Source organism: Chelmon rostratus, chromosome 2 (genome assembly GCF_017976325.1).
Source record: "Chelmon rostratus isolate fCheRos1 chromosome 2, fCheRos1.pri, whole genome shotgun sequence".
In the NCBI taxonomy this organism is placed as follows: domain Eukaryota; kingdom Metazoa; phylum Chordata; class Actinopteri; order Chaetodontiformes; family Chaetodontidae; genus Chelmon; species Chelmon rostratus.
The window spans coordinates 11,319,547-11,341,463 of NC_055659.1; the positions used below are offsets into that span (position 1 = coordinate 11,319,547).

Below are 21,917 nucleotides of genomic sequence, written 5' to 3' on the forward strand. Positions count from 1 at the left end.
ATGGACCTCCCTGGACCGCCATCGCAATGTAATTGATCAAGAGCATAATAGGGTATCGAGCCAGAGTGAGATGAAGATTCAATTAGCATCGACTGTGTGTTTTCTAATGAAATTCTGAGCACCATTATCATCAGATCAAAAGTGTTGAGAGCAAAGAGCCAACGACTCTGTGCCGAGAAAGAAAAAAGGGAGTTTGTGAACGAGGATGAAGAGAAACAGGCTGAGTGAGCTGGAAGACAGAAGGTGTCTGAGGAGTGTTTGTGTAATGTAATCAGGGACGAGGTGGGTGAGTTGATCTCTAATCTAGATGCATATTTTTTCGCAATTTTTTTTTAGCATTTCTCCATAAACTCATATTTTTAGCATAAAGAAAGTAATGAAAAAGTCAATATTATTAGGTGACTGAGATTATAACAGTGGCGCCAGTAATACAGCAGTCAATAAAATGTGAGGAAGCCACCTGGAGGTTTAGGTGCAACTGAAAAATGTTTGCTCAGATGTGCAATACTTACTTTGCTTGCATGATCAAACAAACAGAAATCTGTCTGTCATATTATCTCCAATACAAAAATTATTTTTCTTTTCAATTTCAGGGTAAATGTGATCAAACACTGTATCAGATACCCCCTTTGGATTCCATTGCTGTACATACCAACTCCCTCAAAAGGAGTCAAACATTATTATCATCTTAAGAATGTTTCACGGTTGGTTTTCATGTAATAATTGAATCCATAACCAACTTTCCTTCAATACATTTTAGAAAATTAAAATTACATATCTTCAGAGAAAGCTTGGGTATGAATTTCCAATCAGAGTGAAATGTAACTTTATTCATTACAGTGTCCACGCTGAGTTAGATACCATGAATATGCTGCACAGCTTGTGCTTCCTGCTCTGAACAAAAACATTCACGCAGTACAAGACAGACAGTTTAAGAGATTTTAATGTGCTTTTTCATACAGTATATTGTATGCATATCCAGCATAGCATTTCTCATACATATAACTCTCTTATATCCAGGGTTTGAAATGTAGAGCTGAGAGGATGATTAACAGTCAGTCTACCATAACATTGTGTCTGCCATACAGTGATGGCACAGCACAGCTGCCTCGGAGGCTCTGATTCCAGCTGGTTTCAACCAAATTCTCCAAATGCAAAAAGTAATAACACTGAGAAACAAATATCTAAAAACAGTAAGTGTGCTGAGGTTGAGTACATTATTTACAGAAAAAAATCAAATTAAAAACAGAAGTTAGCAAATACAAAGTTGGAAAATAAATCAGAGAAATCAGCCATATCCTAATCATCCATAAATCTGATTATACGTCATTTAAATCCACAATTCACAGCAGTTTAGAGGCAAAAAACTGTCCCCTGCTCCTTCATAGTAATCAATATGACTATCATTTCCATCATCATCATCATATCATCGTCGTCATCATTAATATTGTCTCTTGTTTTTTTTTTTTCTCGTTTCAGTTCAGTCTAACTTACTTATCCAAAGTAAGGGTGCTCACTTTGGAAGTTGTAGTCCGGACACACTTTTTGAACCAGCTTGTAATCAATGCTAAAGAAAGAGATGAAGATGCAGATCACCTTGAAGGGTTTGGCACAGAGCCAGGCAGCGTGGGACTGGGTGTGCTCTGTGAAGCAGGTTTGAGATGGATCATACAGGCAGGGTTTGGGCTTCTTGGATCTGTTGGTTTTCTCATACTCCACCCGACAGTTAAAGGTCTTTGCCTCTTTCGGGTCGATGGTGGACTGGTGGGTCTCCTGGATCTGGACGTCCTGCTGGGTGTGGGGGTGCTGGAGGACCTCAAACTCCACCACTTTGGTTGGTGGCACGATACTGACCGACACGTTCCCCAGGCTGGACGAGTTGTGGCGGAAGTAAACAGTGAACGTCCCATTGATGTGGTCCACAATCTTTCCCGTCACCAACAAGCTGAACTTCATGGTCTTGACGTTGAAGTAGAAGTCTCCCCAGCCGAAGATCTTCTTGGTCTTCATGGCTGTTTTTAGCGAGGGCTTGCGCTTAGAGCGGTAGCCTGTCTGGTCCAGGAGCAGGGACTGGTTCCGGGCCGAGTCGTATGGGTTAAAGAAACTGTAAGTGGGTGACTTGGATTTCATGGGCGTCTGGTCGATGGAAGTGGAGAAGATACGTGTTTGGTAAGGAGGCTTAACAACGCCCCCTGTCGTTCCTCCCACTGTCCCTCCGCCCATGCCATATGGAAGAGTCTTCATCACTGACCCCACTGGGCCCAGGTCTGAGAACTCCACTTGCTTCTCCAACCCTTGGACCTGTAGAAAAATGAAACAGACAGAACAAAGAAGAAGAAGAAAAAAGCTTTATTGACTGAGTCAAAGGGTAGTATATTTCTATTTTGACATATTATCCAGGAGACTGTCTTTCTAAGAACAATGACATCATTAGGCACTTTAGGAAATTCCCCAAAACAGTGCTTCCGTTTAAAATAGATATTTTGACAACAGGCATGTAGAAAATTGATTTGCAGAATTTCTGACATGGCACAAATCTGTGTGAACTTACACAAAAGCCAGATTGTTGATTGTTTGGGAAATTGATCAGGTGTCAGGACCTGGTGCAAAATGAACGTCAAATGACAGTAAATCTGATGGGAGTTCAGCCCTGTCAGTCTGGAAATTGGGATTAAAAAATCTGGTGTAACACAATACATAAAATGTTTGCTTGGCATCAGCCACAGTGAAGCATCCATGAAGGGTTAAAAGGTTCCGCACCTTGATTGAGGGCATGTAACATAAAGTAGTGGGCAACATACAGTAGATGTAATCTAAGTTGCCTTTCTGTTGCTGAGTCAAAGCCAGAATACACAGCTCTCAGTACCAGAAGTAGAAACATCAACCTGCAACCAGTTCTTGGTTGGCCTCTTTACCTCTGAATCCCGCTGAAGCAATCAGAGAGGCTAAGTTTAGTCTGAAATTTACACTCAGTCAAGTCCAATCTTGCAACAATCTGGACAAAAACCAAATATGCAGAAAAAGATCCATTATGTCCCATTTCATTCTACACACATTATCAAAATCTTAAATGTTGTGTAGGTCACTTTTCTGCAGAGATCTTTTTTACCTCAAATGATTTTTATTTCCACGAGCATCCAAGTTGTTAGATGTCTCAATGTTTCATCTCTAGAATTCAAGAAAACAAAACCGTCTATTTTTGTTAACACACTTCAATTTTGTTGTCACTGTTGCTCCAGAGAGAAAAACAACTCTGCATGTAAGGTAATGGATGTGAGCCTTTGTTAGTTCAGACAGCTTTCTGCCTTTAATCCACAGCCTAGGCAGTTATTCAGAGGGCTGATTGACTGGAAATCTTCCTCTGCTCTCTTTCATGTCTCATCAATCACATCACTGCCATGCTCCCATCCATATGTATATATGTGCACACACATTCGTGCACGCCGTACATTTGCATGCATGCGAACTTCAAGCTTGATGCTGTCATGTAGTGACAGTGAGAAGTACCACGACTATTCAGAGAGGTTACATGTGCTTCCCCCGAGGATGTATCTGGATGGAGCTTAAAACAGTTCTCATAGTAGATGAAAATAAATAAATAAATAAATGAAAACACCATTTCAACACAAGTACAGGATCAGATCTTTGTGTCTACTCATGCAGGGACAGTTTCTGTCCTCCTTCATTCGTAGCCAGAGCAGTGGAACCGACAGGTTTGTGCTGCAGCTCTCCTCATCTATCATCAGTCACTGAACCTAATAATAACTCCATATTGCTATTCGTAGAGGCAACAGTGCAGCACTCAATACAGCTTCTAATGCATTCAGTCACTCAATTAATGTATCTATGTCTGTTGGCCATTCATTAACATGCCCGCAGAGCTGATTTCTAAGTAGATTGATTGAGGGGAAAATAACTGAAAGTTTATTGACCACTGGAGGAATGAATTACCAAAAAAAGAAAGGTGTGATTAATGAACAGTGACTGGGATAATGACCCGCTGAAGATTTTTAACAGACCCAGACTCCCCTTGGTGCCATGACAAGAGGCCTATGCAGTGGTCCTGCAATTTTAAGCTGGTGATGTGAGTTGACTTAATGTTGACGGGTAGGAATAAGCTACAGCTGATGGCAAAAAAACATCAGAATACGGACAGCAGCAAACAGTGTGTACAGTGCATGCAAGATGGGGACTTCCTGTGAATGCGCTGTCAGCAGTGCTGTCAGCTAGCTCCATGTGTTGCCATCTGTCAGGCTAACACTCTGCTGGTGCAGTCCTAATCATTTCTCTTGCTGATGGCACAGAGCTCAAACTAGCACCATCATCATAATCCTGAACCATCTTCAGCGGCAACATCACACTATGAACCTCAACCTAACCTTCAGGGTCAACTGTATGAAGCTCAGGAATGATTTTATGATGGGGTCTGAGGTTGGCTTGAGTCTTTCTGAGGGGGGAAAAGCAACTGTACACAGTCAGCAACTTCTACAAACATCGATTGAGTGGAAAAAGATGAGTGTGGAGAGAGGGCTTCTTCTTCAGTGGCATGAAAGTAATAAAATGCCAACAGAAACCAATAAATAGATGGTCTTTCTATTAGCATAAATATGATTTTTTTTGTGCTGGACAGTAAATCCATTTAAAGGGTGGGGATTTGTTAGAAGAAATATCAGATATTTTTTCTTGACAAGAAATCCATAAGCTATAGACTTTTGCAAAACAGCGGATGCTGGCTATAAGGTCATATCAGGCTGCTGCAACCAGTGAAAAATCGACGGCTTGAAAAACAGAGCTTAGTGCCTTTCATCCGCCTTGGCCTCTATTCAGTTTGGTTACAATGAGTGAGAAGTAACTTTCAGAGCAATAGCCAGAGGGACGTTGCTGGGGTGATGAAGCTATGTACACACAGGTGCATGCACACACACAATGACTCAGTAAAACATTATATTTACACATGAGCAATTCAGCTAGAGCGGCTTGTAGGTTACCGTTGCAAGGAACTTCAGCTGACACCATCATAAGGAATAAAAATAGTACACATTATGATATAGCTATGTTTTTCGGTTGATGGTGTCACCCAAAGCACATTTTAGTCAAGCCCACAAAAGCGAACCTTGTGGTGATACAGGAAAGATCAGGGGATCAAATGTGCACCAAATTTCATAACAATCCATTCAGTGTGTGTTGACTGACCGACTGACATTGCCATCCCTGGAGCCACAGTGCTGCCATGGCTAATAATTTGAATCAGAACAGAATAAAATTTGCTGTAAGACTATGAAAATGGTGAAAATATGTCTCATGTTGAACTTTAAAGGAAAAACAGATGTAACCTGCCATGCTCCTCCAAAGAAGCTACACAACACCAAGTCTTTACCTTCCCACTCTTGACTTTCACATTCAATCTGAAGCAAGCATGCCACGGGAAACAACTTCTTTAACAAAGACAAATTGCCTCAGCTATGTGTAGCTTTCCACCCAATCAGCTCACTAAAAATGAATTGAAAGTTGCTGTGGGTTCCCTGTCTGGGACTCCCCACCTGCAAAATTCCCCACATAGTGAAGCTTTACTCATGTCAGTATGACATTAGTGTTTCCTCCATTTAAGAAAGAGATGGTGGGATGCTGGAGGAAAATGTGGCAGAAGATGGAATAAGTATTGTGGTGGACTTATACATATGTATGATACAGGCAACTCAATAACAGCACAATCATAGAAAGAACAATCAGATTACAGAGCTTGGGAGATAGAGGGAGATAGTGAGGAAAATGTTATTAGTGGAGAAGTGAGATGAGGAGAGGAGAGAGTAAGGAGATCTTGTACATTTTCTAGGAATGGGGAACATTAATCATCTTTAACTTCATTTGGAGGTTCATATGAGCAAAAAGCATCTCTAGCTGCTGCTTAGCAAGGCCTTTAACCTGCCTGAAAGTACATGCAAGAATGAAATGTTGGTATTGTTCAATGAGAGGATTACGAGTGTAGCCCAGACAGCGAGAGATGATGAGTGACAGAAAAAGAAGATGAAGCACGCATATCGGCAAATAGAGAAGGGTTTAGAGACTGCACGGTGAAGGGCTTCACATGAACTTATTAAATCAGAGAAGGTCAGATGCAGTCTAGAGCTGACTGCTGAAACCTGATATATCACATGCCACCACAATTAAGATCTCTTTTCATCATTAAGGAGGCCTTGAATCAATGGAAGAGCCCCTTTCTTTCATACTCTTTCTGTCTATCGGGTATCTGATCCTCCATCAGCAGTTTGCTCACTCTCACATTCATCCATAACTTCTCCACCTCCTTGATAGCCAGAGCATTCAGAGGAAATGGACCTCGCTTACCGGCTCCCCAGCACACATCTGACTCCCTCTCCTGCCCCCGCGCCCTCCCATCCTCCCCCCCGAGGACTGATGAGAAGATGAGAGCTGCTTGTCTCGGAGTTCTCTCCCAGGCTTGTTCTTTTGTTTAATTGGAGTTTTATTGGTGACAATCAATTCATTTCTATCTCAGCTCCAGGCTGCATTGATCTGCTGTCACAGAGAGGAGTCAAATGTACAGTTCCACTCCCACTGCACTACAAACCACAGGCTCTGATACTGATAGTTTTTGTTATTTTTATTTTTTTTTACTTTCTTTTTCTTCTACTTCAGTGCTAACAGTATATTCTATATGCAGTATATACTGTTATTTTGTTCAGAAGGGTAAGAGAAGCCGCAACCTATTTGTGAATATTCAGAGGACACTAATTCTGGATAAGATGCTCTAAAGCTGCACATTAGTTTTTACTTTGAAGTAACTGTTTACCTTCAAAGGTCCTTTCACCATTTAAAAGGTAAATGCCATGAATTTGTTCGACATGCTGGTGGAAAGCTGAACATCTTAAAGTAAGAAAATGACCTTACTGTAGCTCTGAACTTCAAAAAAGAAATTTGTTCAAGTTTTTAACAACCATTGATGAAAAGGTCATTATTTTGGGAAATCGCCAAAGGACTTCATCACTGCTTTTTTTCCATAGTTCTGTAGTTCTGTCGGCTTCACTATGCCATGACGGCCAGTGTACACTGGAGCAGGTTTTTTCAGCCAAGTGTGAAGCGGATGTGATGAGGGCCAGCACTTCTGTCAGCATGCAGTGTTGGAAAACTGTGAATCGTCCCCCTTAAGGTTGAGAGAAAGCAGATGCCCCCAGTGAAGGAGGTGTAGTATCTTGCCTTGTGTCTTGTGTGACAAGTGAAGGTAAGATGGGCCGTAAAATCAACAGGTAGAGTGATGCACCATTCACAGTGATTTGGACTGTAGTCCAGCCTGGTCAGTAGGACTACTCTTTAAACTGTGGCGCTCTGAGTGCTCCTCTCAGTTTTGCATGTGCAGGGCTCTGCGGTAAAGACAGACCACAATTTGGCTAAAAATAAGCATGCTAGTAACATACGTTAGGTACAAGGTCACTTCCAACATTCACTTTTGTTTTCACACGGGACACAAACCCTGCTCTCCTAGGTGAAAGTCCTGTGCTTGACCCACCCAGCCACCCAGCCTCCTCCATGTGTGGACTTTTCTTGCTCTTTATACTACGTCTTTTGACATGCTTGGAGTGACCGTGCAACTATGCATAGAATTCTATGGGACTACCCTGCATGTTGAAAAATGACTCAAAAGCGGTACCCAGTGCCTTAAAAAGTAACAACAAAGGGTCTTGACAAAGCATCTGTATGGGATGATTTGGCAGTCGACATGTTGAGAGAGCAGGTGGCTGAACGTGAAGCTCTCTGTTTTGGCAGTCGATGTATGTTCCAGTTCCTACCTGGCCACAAGCTCTAAGATCTACTTTACTGTCACTTCATGGGTCTTGCTATACTATTTAAAGAAAAAAAATGTGCAAATGCATTCAAAAAGCATTTGAGATGCTGAAATCTGATCACTCGCACCAGCTTGCGAGGTGGATGATGTTCTGTGTGGGTGATGCAGCGGCGTGAGGATGATAAAACTTTTGTCTCACTCATCTTCTATGAATGTGATTTATCTGTGTGTGTGTGTTTGAGTTAGCTGATGGATAGCTGTTGCAGTGACTCATTTGCTAAAATTTACAAGTTGTTCTTCTTCTGGAGTTTTTGGCAGTTACCAAACAGCTTATCTCTGGGATGGAACACTGCCAACCTGGATTTGCATGTAGCGCGGGGATACCAAGAAGGATTGCAATCAGATTTGCGATCTCGCCAAAGGAGATGCATGTGTGAACAAAAGTGCACTGAGCAGCAGATGCCGAGTCGGGGAGACAACGTGGGGACCCAAAAGCAGACACGGAGATCTGAAATTGGCAACAGGCAGGTCTGAAACAGGTAAACAAAGAGAATGACGAAGCATGACATGTAGGACAGTTTGTGAAATCAAGAAAACGTGTCAGGCAAGACAGAAGATAAAAAGAGCCCGCTGCACTCTAGGTAGAGTGATACTGATTGCTGATAAGACGCTGCTGGGCAGGTGAGGACCAGACAAAGCCTGGAAAGAGTGTTTGAGTGTCTGAAGTTGAATGTGAGATGACGGGGTCTTCAGAACATCACAGAGTGTCTGGGCTCATCCTTGGGTTGAGGGCTGAGGACCTAAGACATACAGAAGGAGCTTTGAGTAGAGGCACTACTACTCGCATTGAAAGGGGCCGGTTGTGGTGCTTTAGGCATTTCCAGTTGTTGCTACATCACAGGCGCCTCCCTGTAGCACCTCAGGGCACACCCATAGGTCTCCTCCCAGGGATTACAAATCCCATCTTTATGAACACACAGGATCCCTCTGGAAGTATTATAGGACACGGCTGAAAAGAAGAATGTCTGGCCAACTTTGCCTGGAGCTGAATAAGGGATGAAAATGTATGGATGGATGGATGTCTTCGGACAGAGCTGTCAACAGACAAACGTCATAGATATGATAGAAGCTGAACATATATATGAATATATGGTTGTTACATTTCAAAAAGTGCTCATTGCTGCAGTAGTGAAGGAACTAATTTGTGAGGCAAATAAGAGAGAGAACGCTGAACTGAACTTATTCAGGTGCACTGTGGCCCAGACATGTTCAATTTTACCAACAGTGAGTCCACTCTGTTTTGACAACGATCATATATTTTGAAAAAAAGAAACTTTTCTTCCTTCCTCCAAAAAAAGGGAGAACTAAAAATGACATTTAATTACAAAAAGCAAAATAAAGCCAGGAGGAAAAAAGATAAACTAGTAGGGGAGAGAGAGACGGAGAGAGAGAGAGAGAGAGGGAGGGAGGGAGGGAAAAAGAGAAAAAGAAAAGGCAGTAAAAGCGATTTCGCAGTCCAGTGGTGTCGCTGGATTATCATGAAAATGAAAGCTACTGAGTCAGGGAGTATCAGGGAGCAAGGAAATGGAGCCGAGACAGATAACACAGTAAGGGAGAAGAAGAAAACGAATAAGAGAACTAGAGAAAGCAGAGAGAGGTCTGGAAGACAATATGAAAAGAAAGTGCAAAGAAAGAGAGAAAAGGTAAGAAGACAATATATATACGACAAGCAGTGAGATTATGAGTGCAATAAGACAAAAAATGAGAATCACTTCACCCCATAGAGAATAATCAGAGGTTTCTTGAGAAGTAATATCTGTAATATTGTTTCAAGAAGACCAGCTCAGCTCTGAAATAATTTTTAGTTAAAAAAGGGATGAGGTCTTTTTCCCCATGTATCAGGCAAAACATAAGAAGTTGACCATGAGCAAAAGTTTCACATAGAAGAATCGAGCATACAGAATATACGGCAGAGAGTTGAAGAAAAACAAAGACAGAAAGAAAAACAGAAAAAAGGATGTGAGGTAGGTCTCTTTCATTTGATGTTACATAAGAGGATAAGTGTTACATGCTGACAATATTGCCAAATATTGTAGATGCCACTAAGATCGGACAGAAAGTGAAATACAGAAATCCAAGATTGTGGCGCATGAGGTAACACGTGCACTAAAAAATTCAAATGTGCATCAATGCAAACCTTAATGGCAGTTTTCCATTTCTGTTGCATTGCTTGCCACTTAGATCCTTCGTGGTTTTATGATTTGTTGTATTTTTCTTGACACAGTTTCATGTTTCATCAATCAGCATCTTAAATTAACCTTGAGCATTTTTGTGCAAGCCAAACAAAGTTTGTTAGCACCAATCAACATCTTTACTTGAGCCACAAGAGACAGCTAGATGACCATCTCCAGGATGGATGTGTATTGTGTTTTGGCGGAAAGTTTGTAACAGAGATCCAGTGGAGGCAGGAGAGGCCAGCAGAGGTTGGACACTGCTATACAGAGTTTATCTACATTTCCTTACCTTCACTATTACAAACCATCTTGCTAAAAGTCAAACCGATCAGCATCATATTCTGTAGCAACCCCATCAAACACAAAGATATGTAGCCATGCATTTAAAACAATAGTTTGCCAGTTTGATAAGTACACATTTTCACGTTTTTGCCGAGGGTGAGATGAGAGGATTGATACCACTTTCAAATCTGTCCGGTTAAATACAAGGCTACAGCCAGCAGCTGGTTAGCTTAGCTTAGCATAATTTCACTACTGCAGAAAACAGAGGAAATCGGCTACCCTGGCTCTGTCTGAAGGTAACAAAATCGACAAGCACCTATTCCTTGTTGGCTGGGAGCAGTAACTTCCTGAAACCTCGGCTGGTTGCTTGGCAACTTCAGTGACAATAAAATTAGGCTACCTGTGTCCTCGTGTTTCTGGTCTTTATGCTCGGCTAAGATAACCACTGACTGTAGCCATATATTTAACGGACAGGTATGAGAGTAGTAGTCTTCTCATCTGACTCTCAGCACAAAAGCAGGTCAGCATGTTTCCCAAAATGTCCAACTATTCCTTAAGACACTCCCTTCAAAGTTCATCATTAATTAATTCATCATTCTTCAACACAGGGTTGTGCAAATAGTCCCTCTATACAACAAACAAAAACTACTAGGGAGGATGACACGCCCTTGTCTTCTTAATGCTGCCCAGCAAACAGTACAGCTGTAGTGTATTCAGAAACACAATGCCATAATCTAACAAGCCCTTTTAACACGACTCATCAGATCACCACAGATACATTTTACACTTGAAGCGGCTCCTCTCTTTGCATCATAATCAAAAGCCTACCAGTCACACTCTGCTGTGAACTACTCTAGTGAACATTAGGACTGCAATACAGTGAATCACACATTTAACCGGAAGAAGGCCAGCCACAACCAAAAACTGGAGGTATGATGAAATCAATTGTTTTTCTCATTTTTTTCTGGAAAAAAAGTACTGATGCACTGCCTTTATAACACAAGGGAATAAGGTTACATACTCACATGGATTAAGTGCCCTAAATAGACAATACTGCTCTTGTTAGCACCGTCTCTTGTAAAACAAGGTGGGATTATGGAACTATGCAAGATATTAACCCAGAGGACTGCACAATCACCTAGTGAGTGTGAACCACTGCCAAATCATCATACAATGCTTAAAACACGCCGGGCACCAGTGCCAGCATTGTGTGTGGGAGTTATCATTCATGTACGTTTAAACAATGCTGCCTCAGCTAAATGAGCGCAAACACTTGAATCCCAAATGCAACAGCCTAAACAAAACAATAGGATTGCTACAGTCCCCAAAAAGCCAAAGAAATTAAAATGCAACAACCCTTTCAGCAGATCAGCCAGGCTATACCATTTTTATATATAAAGTTAATATAATATAACGATAACGATAGCAGCAAAACAACCCCTGACACCTTGTGACTGCATGGCTGTCCTCAGAGCACACAGTAACTAAGTAGGCTTCATTCGTCTCACAAAACAAACTAAAGATGAATTGAAGGGTAGGTGCTGTACAACTACAACCAGGTCTAATGATACAATCAAGCATACATGTAGAACAAACCTCCACATAAAACTCTCAAAGCAGCGGTGCAACCAACCGAGAGATTAACAGAGACCCGTTGCTGAGGCCATTACATGCAGATAGCAAGTCCCAAGAGGAAATTTATGTGAAAATTTCATGCACTACAACTCTATAATTAACATTCATTTAATTTAATTTAAGAGGAGAGTCGATCCCACTTCTTAACATCAATATTTTCTTTCTTGTGATATTAGGGAAATGTGTTGTGAAAGCAGGTATGTTATGTGTAATTTAGGGTACACACTGTCTATCTTGAAAGTAATTTGGACATTTTATGAAACTGGACCTGAGGAAAGCTAAGAATATTAAATAAATGAATAATTTATTTAAAAGAAAAAAATATATTTATATATATCACAATTTGTGGCTTGGTGGGCTATTTGATTTTTGTCAGTTGCCCTCTCATAACTTGAATGAGAAGTATTTCATCTCTGCCCTACCTCTGCAAAACTTTTTAAACTAGAGACCATCTTCAGCAGCTGCGACACCCGCCAACATGTTAACATTCGGCCCATGAGTACTAAGTAGCCATTGCTACATTATTAGATGAGTAGACAAGGGTCAGACCGCATCCATCTTTGAACTGGCCTTCATCCTGAGCTACACACCTGTGAAGTTTGGTGCATCATGTGACAAAATGTGTCCACAGACAGATAGACATATAAACACTTGGCAACATGATGAAAATCCAGCTCTGTGGTAGTTCCTACTGCAATAAGTGTCTCCAGGACCACATTTTGCCATGATGGTGCACACACACGCACACACACACACACACACACACACACACACACACACACACACAGGCTCACGAGGTGCAAACAACACCATGCTGTCGCAGCTGGTACAACTCAGCTACAAAACAGGCCAGTGGAATTCCATTCAACTTCCCCAACAACTCCCTGTCTCTAGACGAGGAAAGCAGGATGCTTTATCTATACAGTCAGAAGATTTTGCTCTCAGGAGTCTAACTTCAGTGGCCATAGATCAAATGTGTGCAGAAGTCCTCCCTTGTTCCTCCTATTTTACTGATCACATCAGATCAGCATGCCGGAGCGTTTTTGCCTGGCTGGCTGGGTGGGCAGACTTCCCCACATGTCTCCAGTGATGCCGTGGCACCTGATCAATCACCCACGGCAACTCTTCGGGGAAGGGAAGGGAGGGTCGACGGCGCGGGGGGCGCATCGGTGGAGTGAGGGTGTCTCGTTTGCATGTGGGATGGCAGGCAATACATCAAAAGATGACAAATATCCCATTCTTCCTTAAATAAAAGTGGTGAGACTCTTGCCGGCTGTGCCTTAACTTTAATCATTCATCTAAATAACTGTTTCAGAAGTCTGCTACCGGAGGGGGCCGCAGCTCCAGGCAGGCTGCCATGGGCGTGGGGGAATATGAAAACTGACGTCGCGCTCCTGGTTTTCTCATTTGTAAACGTGTAAACATATATTTGACTCAGATTGCAAAAGCAAAAAAAGCGCTTTTCCTCATCACCCATACCTCCTCCCCCCACACACACACTCTCTCGCTCTCTCATAGATTTATGTATTGAAAGAGTTTGAAATTCATTGAGGTTAGACTAAGCAAGAAAGGTTCGGAGGAGGTGCAGGGTACTCGGGCTCTGGCAGCATGAGCGACGTGTTGAGCAGCTAAGTGACAGTGATTGATGCCCTCTGTGTTTCGCAACTTATCAAGCGCAAATACACACTGACTCGTCAAACAGATGAACAGCAGAAACATTTGAGATAAATAAAGAATCAAATAAACACGAGGGACTGGCAAAGAAGAACCCCAAACTATCTGCATAATAAATAGACGAGATGGAAAGAAGGAGGGAGAAGAGAGGCAGAGATTCCCAGCGGGTGAAACTGAGCCTCGGAGACGTCAGTTGGGGAGGGATGCTGGGACACATGGGCCTGTGACGACTCCGACAAGTCACCCAGGCGGCAAAATAAAGCCCGGCTTCCTCAGATTTGTTTCCAGTGCTCATCAGTAGGAGAGCTGGATGACGGATGGACTGGCGCTGGGCGCAACGCGAGCGTGTCAAATTTACTCACCATAATAAAGACCTGCTCTTTTTCCTTCCATTCGCTTCCCTTTTTTTTCCAGCCACCTGCTGTCCCACTGCCTACAACCCATTTCATTTCATTTCAATCTGCCTTTGTTCAATTTCTCCATCCTCCCATAATTCCATATCTGATCTGTCTTCCATCCCTCCATTTCCCCCTTTCTTGTTTTATTTCCTAGTTTTTGTATCCTTCCACGTCTTCATCCATCCAGCCATAACATGACTAGCTCTGGATTTTTCCTTCCTTAATTCTTCTCTCTTTTGACATCCACCTCTCCCTCCTTCCTTTAGTCACTGCATCTAACCTTTTCTTCATCCTTCCATCCATCCATTATTTCCTCTTTACTTGCGTTCTTCCCCCATCCCTCCTTTCTTTATCTATACCTTCCTCATGTCCTCCCTTGTTTCCATCCCTCTATTCATCCATCCATCCATGACTGCATGACAAAAACTGTGACTACCTCCTGATTCTTCCTTCCCCATTTCATCCCTCATTCTTTCTCAGTCCTTCCGTCCTTTCTACATTTATTTCCTCCTTTTTCATCATTTCATTCATCCGTGACAACAAAATTTTCTTTATTAAGACTTTGATCCCTTCAACCTTCGTCTCTTCCTTAAATTTCTAGTTTCTCCATTGTCACGTGCTTTGCCTGCTTCCTTGTCTCCTCCCATGTCTCCTTATCCTTCCATCTGTCCACACATATGACTATGACAATTGTCACTAGCTACTCCTCCAGACTTAATTAGAAACTTAAACTCTCCACCTTTCCTTCCCTCTTCCATCCTTCCATTCATTCACCTATCCATCCATGACAAGACCAAAGTTATAACTAACTCCTGATACTTCCTTCCTTCTTTCCTTAATGTCTTCCATCACCTTCCTTAATTCATCCTTCAGCTCTTTTACTCTTTATTAATTTTCTCATTCTCCATCCTTGATTTCCTCTCCATCCTTTGATTCATCAATGACTGAGAGTAACAGCTTGTATCTGATTGCTTCTTCCTAAACTTCCTTCATCCTGCTACCTTCCTTCCATCCTTAATTTCTTCCTTAATTTTCTCATCTGTCCATCTATTGTTGCTCCATTCCCTCTTTCGTGGTGTCCTTTAATTTCTTCACAGTTCCATGGCTGTGACATGACTATAGCTACAACTACCTCCAAACACCTTCCTCTGTTTTTCCTTCCTAAATTTCTTTCATCCCTCAATCTTCTCCCATCCCTTTCTTTCTTCCTCATCTTTCCATTTTCCTTCCCTAATTCCCCCCTTCCTTATTTTCCTGCATCCATCCATCCATGTCTACATGACCAGAACTGTGACAAGCTCCTGGTTGTGCCAACCTTAATACCATCCCTCAATTCATCCTTAATTCCCACTTTCCTCTCATCCTGCTGCCAGAGCCCAAGCCCCCCCCAGTCTCTTTGCCAGAGTCACTCGGTTTGAGATGTAATAGTATGATTAGACAAAGATAAAAAGACTAAGCGTTTCCATGTCTGCTACTTCCCTGCTGCGAGGGATGCGCTCCCTGCGTTTGGGGCCTAAGCCGAGTGGGGCTGGGTGGGGCTGGGCGGGGGCAAAGCTCAAACCTGCAGGGGGATACGCGGCTCTCCGGCTCGGGGCAGACTGTCTTCACCGGGGCTGATGGCAGAGTTAATTGGAGAGAAAACAGTGGGAGGTGCCGATGAATAAAACCCCTCAGAGATGCTGGCAGCAGGGCATGGCGACATTCCCCTGTTCACCAAGGTTATGCACACACACAAAAACACACACCTGCTTCTGAAGCTGAAGCACAAAGGCATTATTTGCACAGGAAGCACAAGCCTAGCTCTACTACGACTGTATTTTGGAAGAGTTCTTTGATTAAAATGAACTGGAAATCAAATAATAGACAGGATGGATGAAGATAAGACAACACGTACGCACTGGAGCACACAATGTATAGTAAGTTTTCTCCTCTCCTGCCTTTTGGATGTCTTTGTCAGTGTATAAATCACCCCGCTTCAAGGACGCAGCACTGGGACCCCTAACTGGGATCTTTCACATCCACCATCTGGATGTAGAAAACCAGAGTGCTGACCAGCGGTCCTGCTCTCATTCTGTTCCTCAGGACGAGCTGTAAGATAGGGGCAGGTGTAAACCGTAGATAGAAACCTAATCAATCCAACGACTGCTTAGTGTGTACTGAACTTCATAGAAAATCCCCTCTGGAGACGAAGAGGAGTCGAATAGAGCAGTAATGATACTTTGAGAGGGGAAAAGAGAGAGAAAAAGAGGCCGTGAGAGACAGATAGAAAGAGAGAGAAGCTGTCAGTGTCTCTGCTCATCCAGAACTGTCCGAAGTATTCATTCACACACTCCCTCCCTCTCTCTTTCCTTTTCGCTCGCCCTCCTCCAGAGACAGTGTCCTTCCATCATTCGACTTGGTTTCACACTCCGAGACCCAATATCAAAGTAGATATGAACAGAAATGAGAAACACAGGATTGTCTTTCCACAGACAATTGTGTCCACTGCGGTTATTTGTGTCATGCCATCCACTGGTGTAAGTAGGTCTATAGTATCTCTCTGGGCCGCCTGCCTGCGGTCTTTCCATCAGGCTGAACACATTTACTGAGGACAGCAGCATTCCTCTCTCGCTCCCTGTCTACCTGATAGGACAGTCGCTTTGTTTTACCTCAGGTCATCTCACCTGCAGAGCGCTGCCCAGTGGCTCATCACTTGGTCACTGTCAACACTCACACACACGTAGACACACACACATCATCCTCGACCGCATATGCCCACATGCATACATTTAAAGAAACACATCTGTGCGCTCTATGGAGAGACACCCAGAGTTAATGCTGAAGACCATTCTTTAAAAGTTGAAACCAGTGAATTAAACATCCGAAGTTACTTTATCATAGTGATGCAAATAAAGCTGCAGACAAGACAACGGCTACAGCAAACACGGTAGGTTAAAGGTGACCAAGAAGTCGACCTGTGAACTTAAAGTTTGAGTAACAATTTTACACTTTGCCTTCCTTTTTCTCCCCCGGTGAATTTGAGTTTAAAACCTGTCTTGTCATCTGAGTGCTCATTTCTTTCATCAAGACCCCGTGTACCCCGATCTCAGCAAGAAACTGGGTAAATACAATGTTCTTAAAACAAAGCAAACAATGTCCAGACCTACAAAGATTTGTTGTAATAAATCTATAAAATAGATCAACCGGTACAAACAATAAGGTGAAAATCTGTTTTGGTTGATAAATCGTCTCACTGCCACATTAGACAACCCTCATTTTGTGCTTTGTGTGACTTCTGCAAAAAGAAAACTTCCAATAGTTTTTCTCCCATATGGACAACCTGCAGCAGGAGGTTTGTATAAATGAAAATCGTGGCACAGCTATGATGGCTACATTTGTATTACTGACCTGCTCTCATTCACACGGCTTGTGTTGATTCAACAGTGATAAAAGGCTCTGGACAGACCGAGACTTGTGACTAACAGTCCAGCAGGGTCTGTGGTTCAATTACTGTGGGGGGCAGCTCTCCTCTGTCCCTGGGCTAGACGCTTTACTGGAACAGCTTCAGTTAACACACACATACACATGCCAGAGTGCACGCACACACGCACACACGCACACACACACACACACAAACACACAGCCTTTATAAATGTGATGTCACTGACCAAAGGATATCTGCACTGATACATTTCTCTCCCTCGTTTTTTCCTTAAAGATATGTCCAGAAGAAACGTATTGGAAGATTGGATATTGGCACTATCTAAATGAATGTTTTCAGGCCCTGGGGAGGCAAGGCTCACTGCACCGTCTGGGTCTTTAAAAATCCGAGGACAGCTGATGAAAAGCTTGGCTGAAGCAGTTTATCCACAATGAGAGAGAAAACACAGGAAATGAATACTGACCTATGAAGTCAATTCCAGCACTTTCACAGAACTCTTTCGACAGTCAGTGGGTGGGAATCTTAACCAGTTCCAGCTGAATACATAGTTTCACTCGGCTGGCAACTGGTCTTTTGTAAGTTTGAATCCAAGGACTCGTATTGTGCATCTTAAGCAAACAAACTTGATTTACTGAAAGATGTCAAAGACATTTTGTTCTGTGTAGCACAGCCTCAGTTTGGACAATATGCGCTTAAAAGGCAAAACAGCTTACACCAACAAAACCAGCTCGGCCTTGGCATTCTTAGTAGCAAAAACGATGGATGCAAAGCGTGACTGGAATTCTCTTGAGCTCCCCCACTGGTCCAACCAGACCTACAGTGACAAAACTGAACTGACTGACGCGCACAAATACACAAACGCCCACATGGCGTAAACACAAGACGGGTCTAAGGATCTGGCTTGTTTCCAGAGCAGATGGGTGGGTTGGGTGGAGGAATGGGGTGGGCCTGGTGGGTGGGGGGTGCAGGAGAGCGCCAATCTGTCATTTCTAACAAGCCAGGAGACTTGGAGCCAGGGCAGGTCACAGACACAGGACACACACACACACACACACACACACACACACTCACACACCCACGCCTCCTCCTCGTCCTTACGCAGGCATCACATTCCAACTGCGGCATTCCTGCTAATTAGAACACAAATTAATGATCCAAGCAAGTGAGACAGACTGACTCTCCCTCCCTCTAGTCAACGTTACGCCTTCCTCCTGGTTGCATCTTCCTCTGCGTTGGCCTCTCATCCTTCTTCCTCTTCTCCTTTGTTTTGTCTATTTTTAATCCTTTTTCTCTTTGTCTCTTTATGCACTTTCCCCTCCTCCACGACAGGTGAGACAAACACACTGGGAACAGTGTGCAAACACAACCTGTTTCCAATTTATCAATGAAAAAAAAAGAGCATCATTTGCAGACTCTGGTTTTGTTGCAAACTGAAGGAAAATCCAGGTTGTAGGACGTAAACAAGCTACCATTACTGCAGGTGACTCTCACTTGTGAATCTGCATTTAACACACTGTAATGAATGCAAAGGATTTCACTTTTTAAGTGCTGTTGTCAAGACATCTGTGGGGATGGTCATCAAATGCTATTAAAATAAAAGTTCTAATATATAAAAAAATAAACTTTCAACAAAATTTAGTCCAATTTCAACAGACTGCTAGACCTCTTTTCTGTTCTGTGCTGTTATCAGATGCTCCAAAAACAACCAGCATATTTCTAATCTATTTCAACTAGCTGCTCCATACATCCAGATCAGGAAGGTCAGATGGAAGCCATAGTGTAGGGATGCACCAATACTGATACCAATACTAAGCTCATGTACTTGTAACTGTAATCATAAAACTACTCTGATAAAACCACATCTGATGTCACTTTATGGCCGTGCAGCGTTAACCTCTCGTCAGTCGAGCAGGTGGGTGAAGGACGAGGAACGTCAGCAGTTCAGAGATATTTTAGGATAAGTGATGATGACAAAAGTAGAGCAGATTGCAAACTACGCTCTGCTAAATTGTCCAGAGGGGGGTGAAGAATAGCTCCTTCAACAAGCAATTTAATAAAACATCTAAAGACCCAATACAACACAGTTCAAGGAGTTCAAGGAGTTTGCTAAAGTTAGCAGCAGGAAACAGCAACAACCAACTCCAGCAAACACTAGAGAAGCAGAGAAAATGTCCAGAGACAACTCAGGGTGGGAAAAATAATTCTTCCCAGTACGCTGCTCTTCATGACCAGACGTTGTCAGTTGTAGATAATACGGGATTTCGTCGTCTTCTTAGTATACCGGAGTCCAGGCAAGAGATTCCCAGTCGTCACATCACAGTTTTACCAAACAGTCTCTGATGGAGAAGAAGTGGCCTCTGGGATCAAGCGGGTTCCAACATGAGCTCCCCAGCAGTCTCACCGGTCACCAGTGGACACTTCTGGAAAAAGATGAGTTCTAGCTCCGTTTGAAGAGTTAACCCGAAAAGTGAGCTCCTCTGATGCCTTGGCATCAGACGCAATTCCTGCTGTGACTGCGCTTTAGAGAATTCGAGCAAAGAAACAGACGAGGCAGTCAAGAGACGCCTCACTGAGAGGGAAAAAACCCACCCTACTGTACTGCAGCTGTACTCGATGTGAGGCAAAGTGTCTGAGTGTGTTGAGCTAATACTAATATTGGTACTTGGTATCGCCAAGCCCCTAAATGTAAGTACGTGCATTGCTACCATAAAGTTATGTTAAAGTTGTTGTGACTCAATTAATTTAAGCCTAGTGCTTCGAGGCTAAGTAACATTCACACACCTACAATGCAACTCTCGGATGGGGGTGACTGTGGGCCGTGAACAACCCAAACACATCTGCTTTCGTTATCAGTATGAATGTGTTCAGCAGCAGTGCTTGGGAGTGTGAAACAGAAATGGACCAGGCGAAAAGCATAAGTAAAGCTAGCCAGGTAGTTAAATCACACCTCTGTCTCTGTGAAAATCCTGCATCCTTTGTCTCTCTTTCATTATTTTCCCATCAGCATTAGTGTGAAATTATCAGTGCATGGCTTGAAGAAACAGTGAAAAATCGGGTGTGTAACTTGTGCTGGTAGTTCCCCTCAGAGCTGCGCTGCTGAATAAATTGCTTGTTCTGTGATTGTATCTGTTATTCTTTCAGGAAGAACAGTGATAAATTCTGGGGCAAAGTCACAGAAAACCACAACAACAACAAACTCAATCTGGCAGTGCTCCTCAGCGGTCCAGGACACCTTACCCACGATGCATCAGTGGAGGGCTGACCTTGAGCGCTAGGCATTAAGGTCAGGAAGCATCATTAGTCCTGCTTCCCCACTGCAAGGACTAAGAATAGGAACACGAACACAATCACTCACTCATCATCTCCATATATCTGCCCCGTCGTGCTTTCTTCTTTCTCCAGTTCATTATTTTTGGACTTTCAGAAAAGACTAAAACAATATCCTACTGTAGCACATATGGGCCTCTGTGGATAAAATGAGCAGTAGAGCTGCTCTGAATTAAGCAGAATTAAACTATGGACATTATCTCCACTTACAAACCAAAGTGGAACATGTATCTAATCTTTAATACTCAAATCAGCTAAAACAAAAGAAGATATTTTGTGTCTTTCTCTCTCATACTGCCTCTTCTGGGTGTTATTGCATGTATTTTTCTCACATTCACTGGTCATGTTGCTGCATGCACCAGCTGTTACTGGTAAATTGTCTCTACGTGTCAGAGCTGGTTGCAGAAAATGTGCCTGAAGTAGTTTGTCTCGGACTGAAGTACGACTGCTTTGATTTATTCAAATAAATAAATGTGTAAAGTCCGCTGGAAAATAACACCTTACGTGATAGGGTAAGAGTGCGTTCTTTTTAAACCACACACAAATCACCTGCTGGTAACAGCCCACACCCTCCGCCTCTGTTTCCTTCTCTTCAGTCCCAGTTGGGGCTCTGGCTCACAATCAATACCTTTCACTGCTAAGCCAATCTGCAATAATAAAGGCATTACAGACATGGGAAAAATAACACCAAATCTTATTAAATATGGGAGATGGTTTCTTCCCTTTGTGTCTTCCTGTCTCTTGTTGCCTAGGTGAGCAGGACAGAGCGCAGCAGTTGGCTTGATCCCTAAATGTTCTGGGATGATCAGTGGGCTCAAGATCAGGGTCCGTATTGTGGGTTACAGGTAGAGTTTGGAGCTTAGCATTCTGCTCAACTCTCCTACCAGCCATGTATATTTCACAGGATTGTTTTTTATATTCAGTCTGTGGCTCAGTGGAGCACTCATCTTTATTTCATTTTGTGGCATTTTTTAATTTTAGCTGAGATTTTTTTTTTCTGCACCCTCCTCCTCCTCCTCCACTCCCTCCATCCTTCCTGACAACCCCCTCTGCTGACTGAATCAGTAATGACATTATGCATCTTGCACTCTGAAGCTCTCAGCAAAGCAAACAGTAACTTCCAGCAGTCTGATTTCTGCCCTTACTGC

At 42.8% G+C, this 21,917-nt stretch overlaps 1 protein-coding gene across 1 annotated transcript in view; it reads right to left on the reverse strand.

Annotated features, from left to right (window-relative positions):
- Positions 1-998: 998 nt before the first annotated feature.
- The window catches only part of LOC121621635 (neurexophilin-2), a 41,839-nt gene continuing 20,920 nt past the window's right edge, over positions 999-21,917 (reverse strand). Inside the window, exon 2 of the mRNA XM_041958166.1 lies at positions 999-2,301. Within this exon, the coding sequence (XP_041814100.1) occupies positions 1,495-2,301 (807 nt within the window). The 3' untranslated portion in view covers positions 999-1,494. The remainder of the gene's footprint in view (positions 2,302-21,917) is intronic.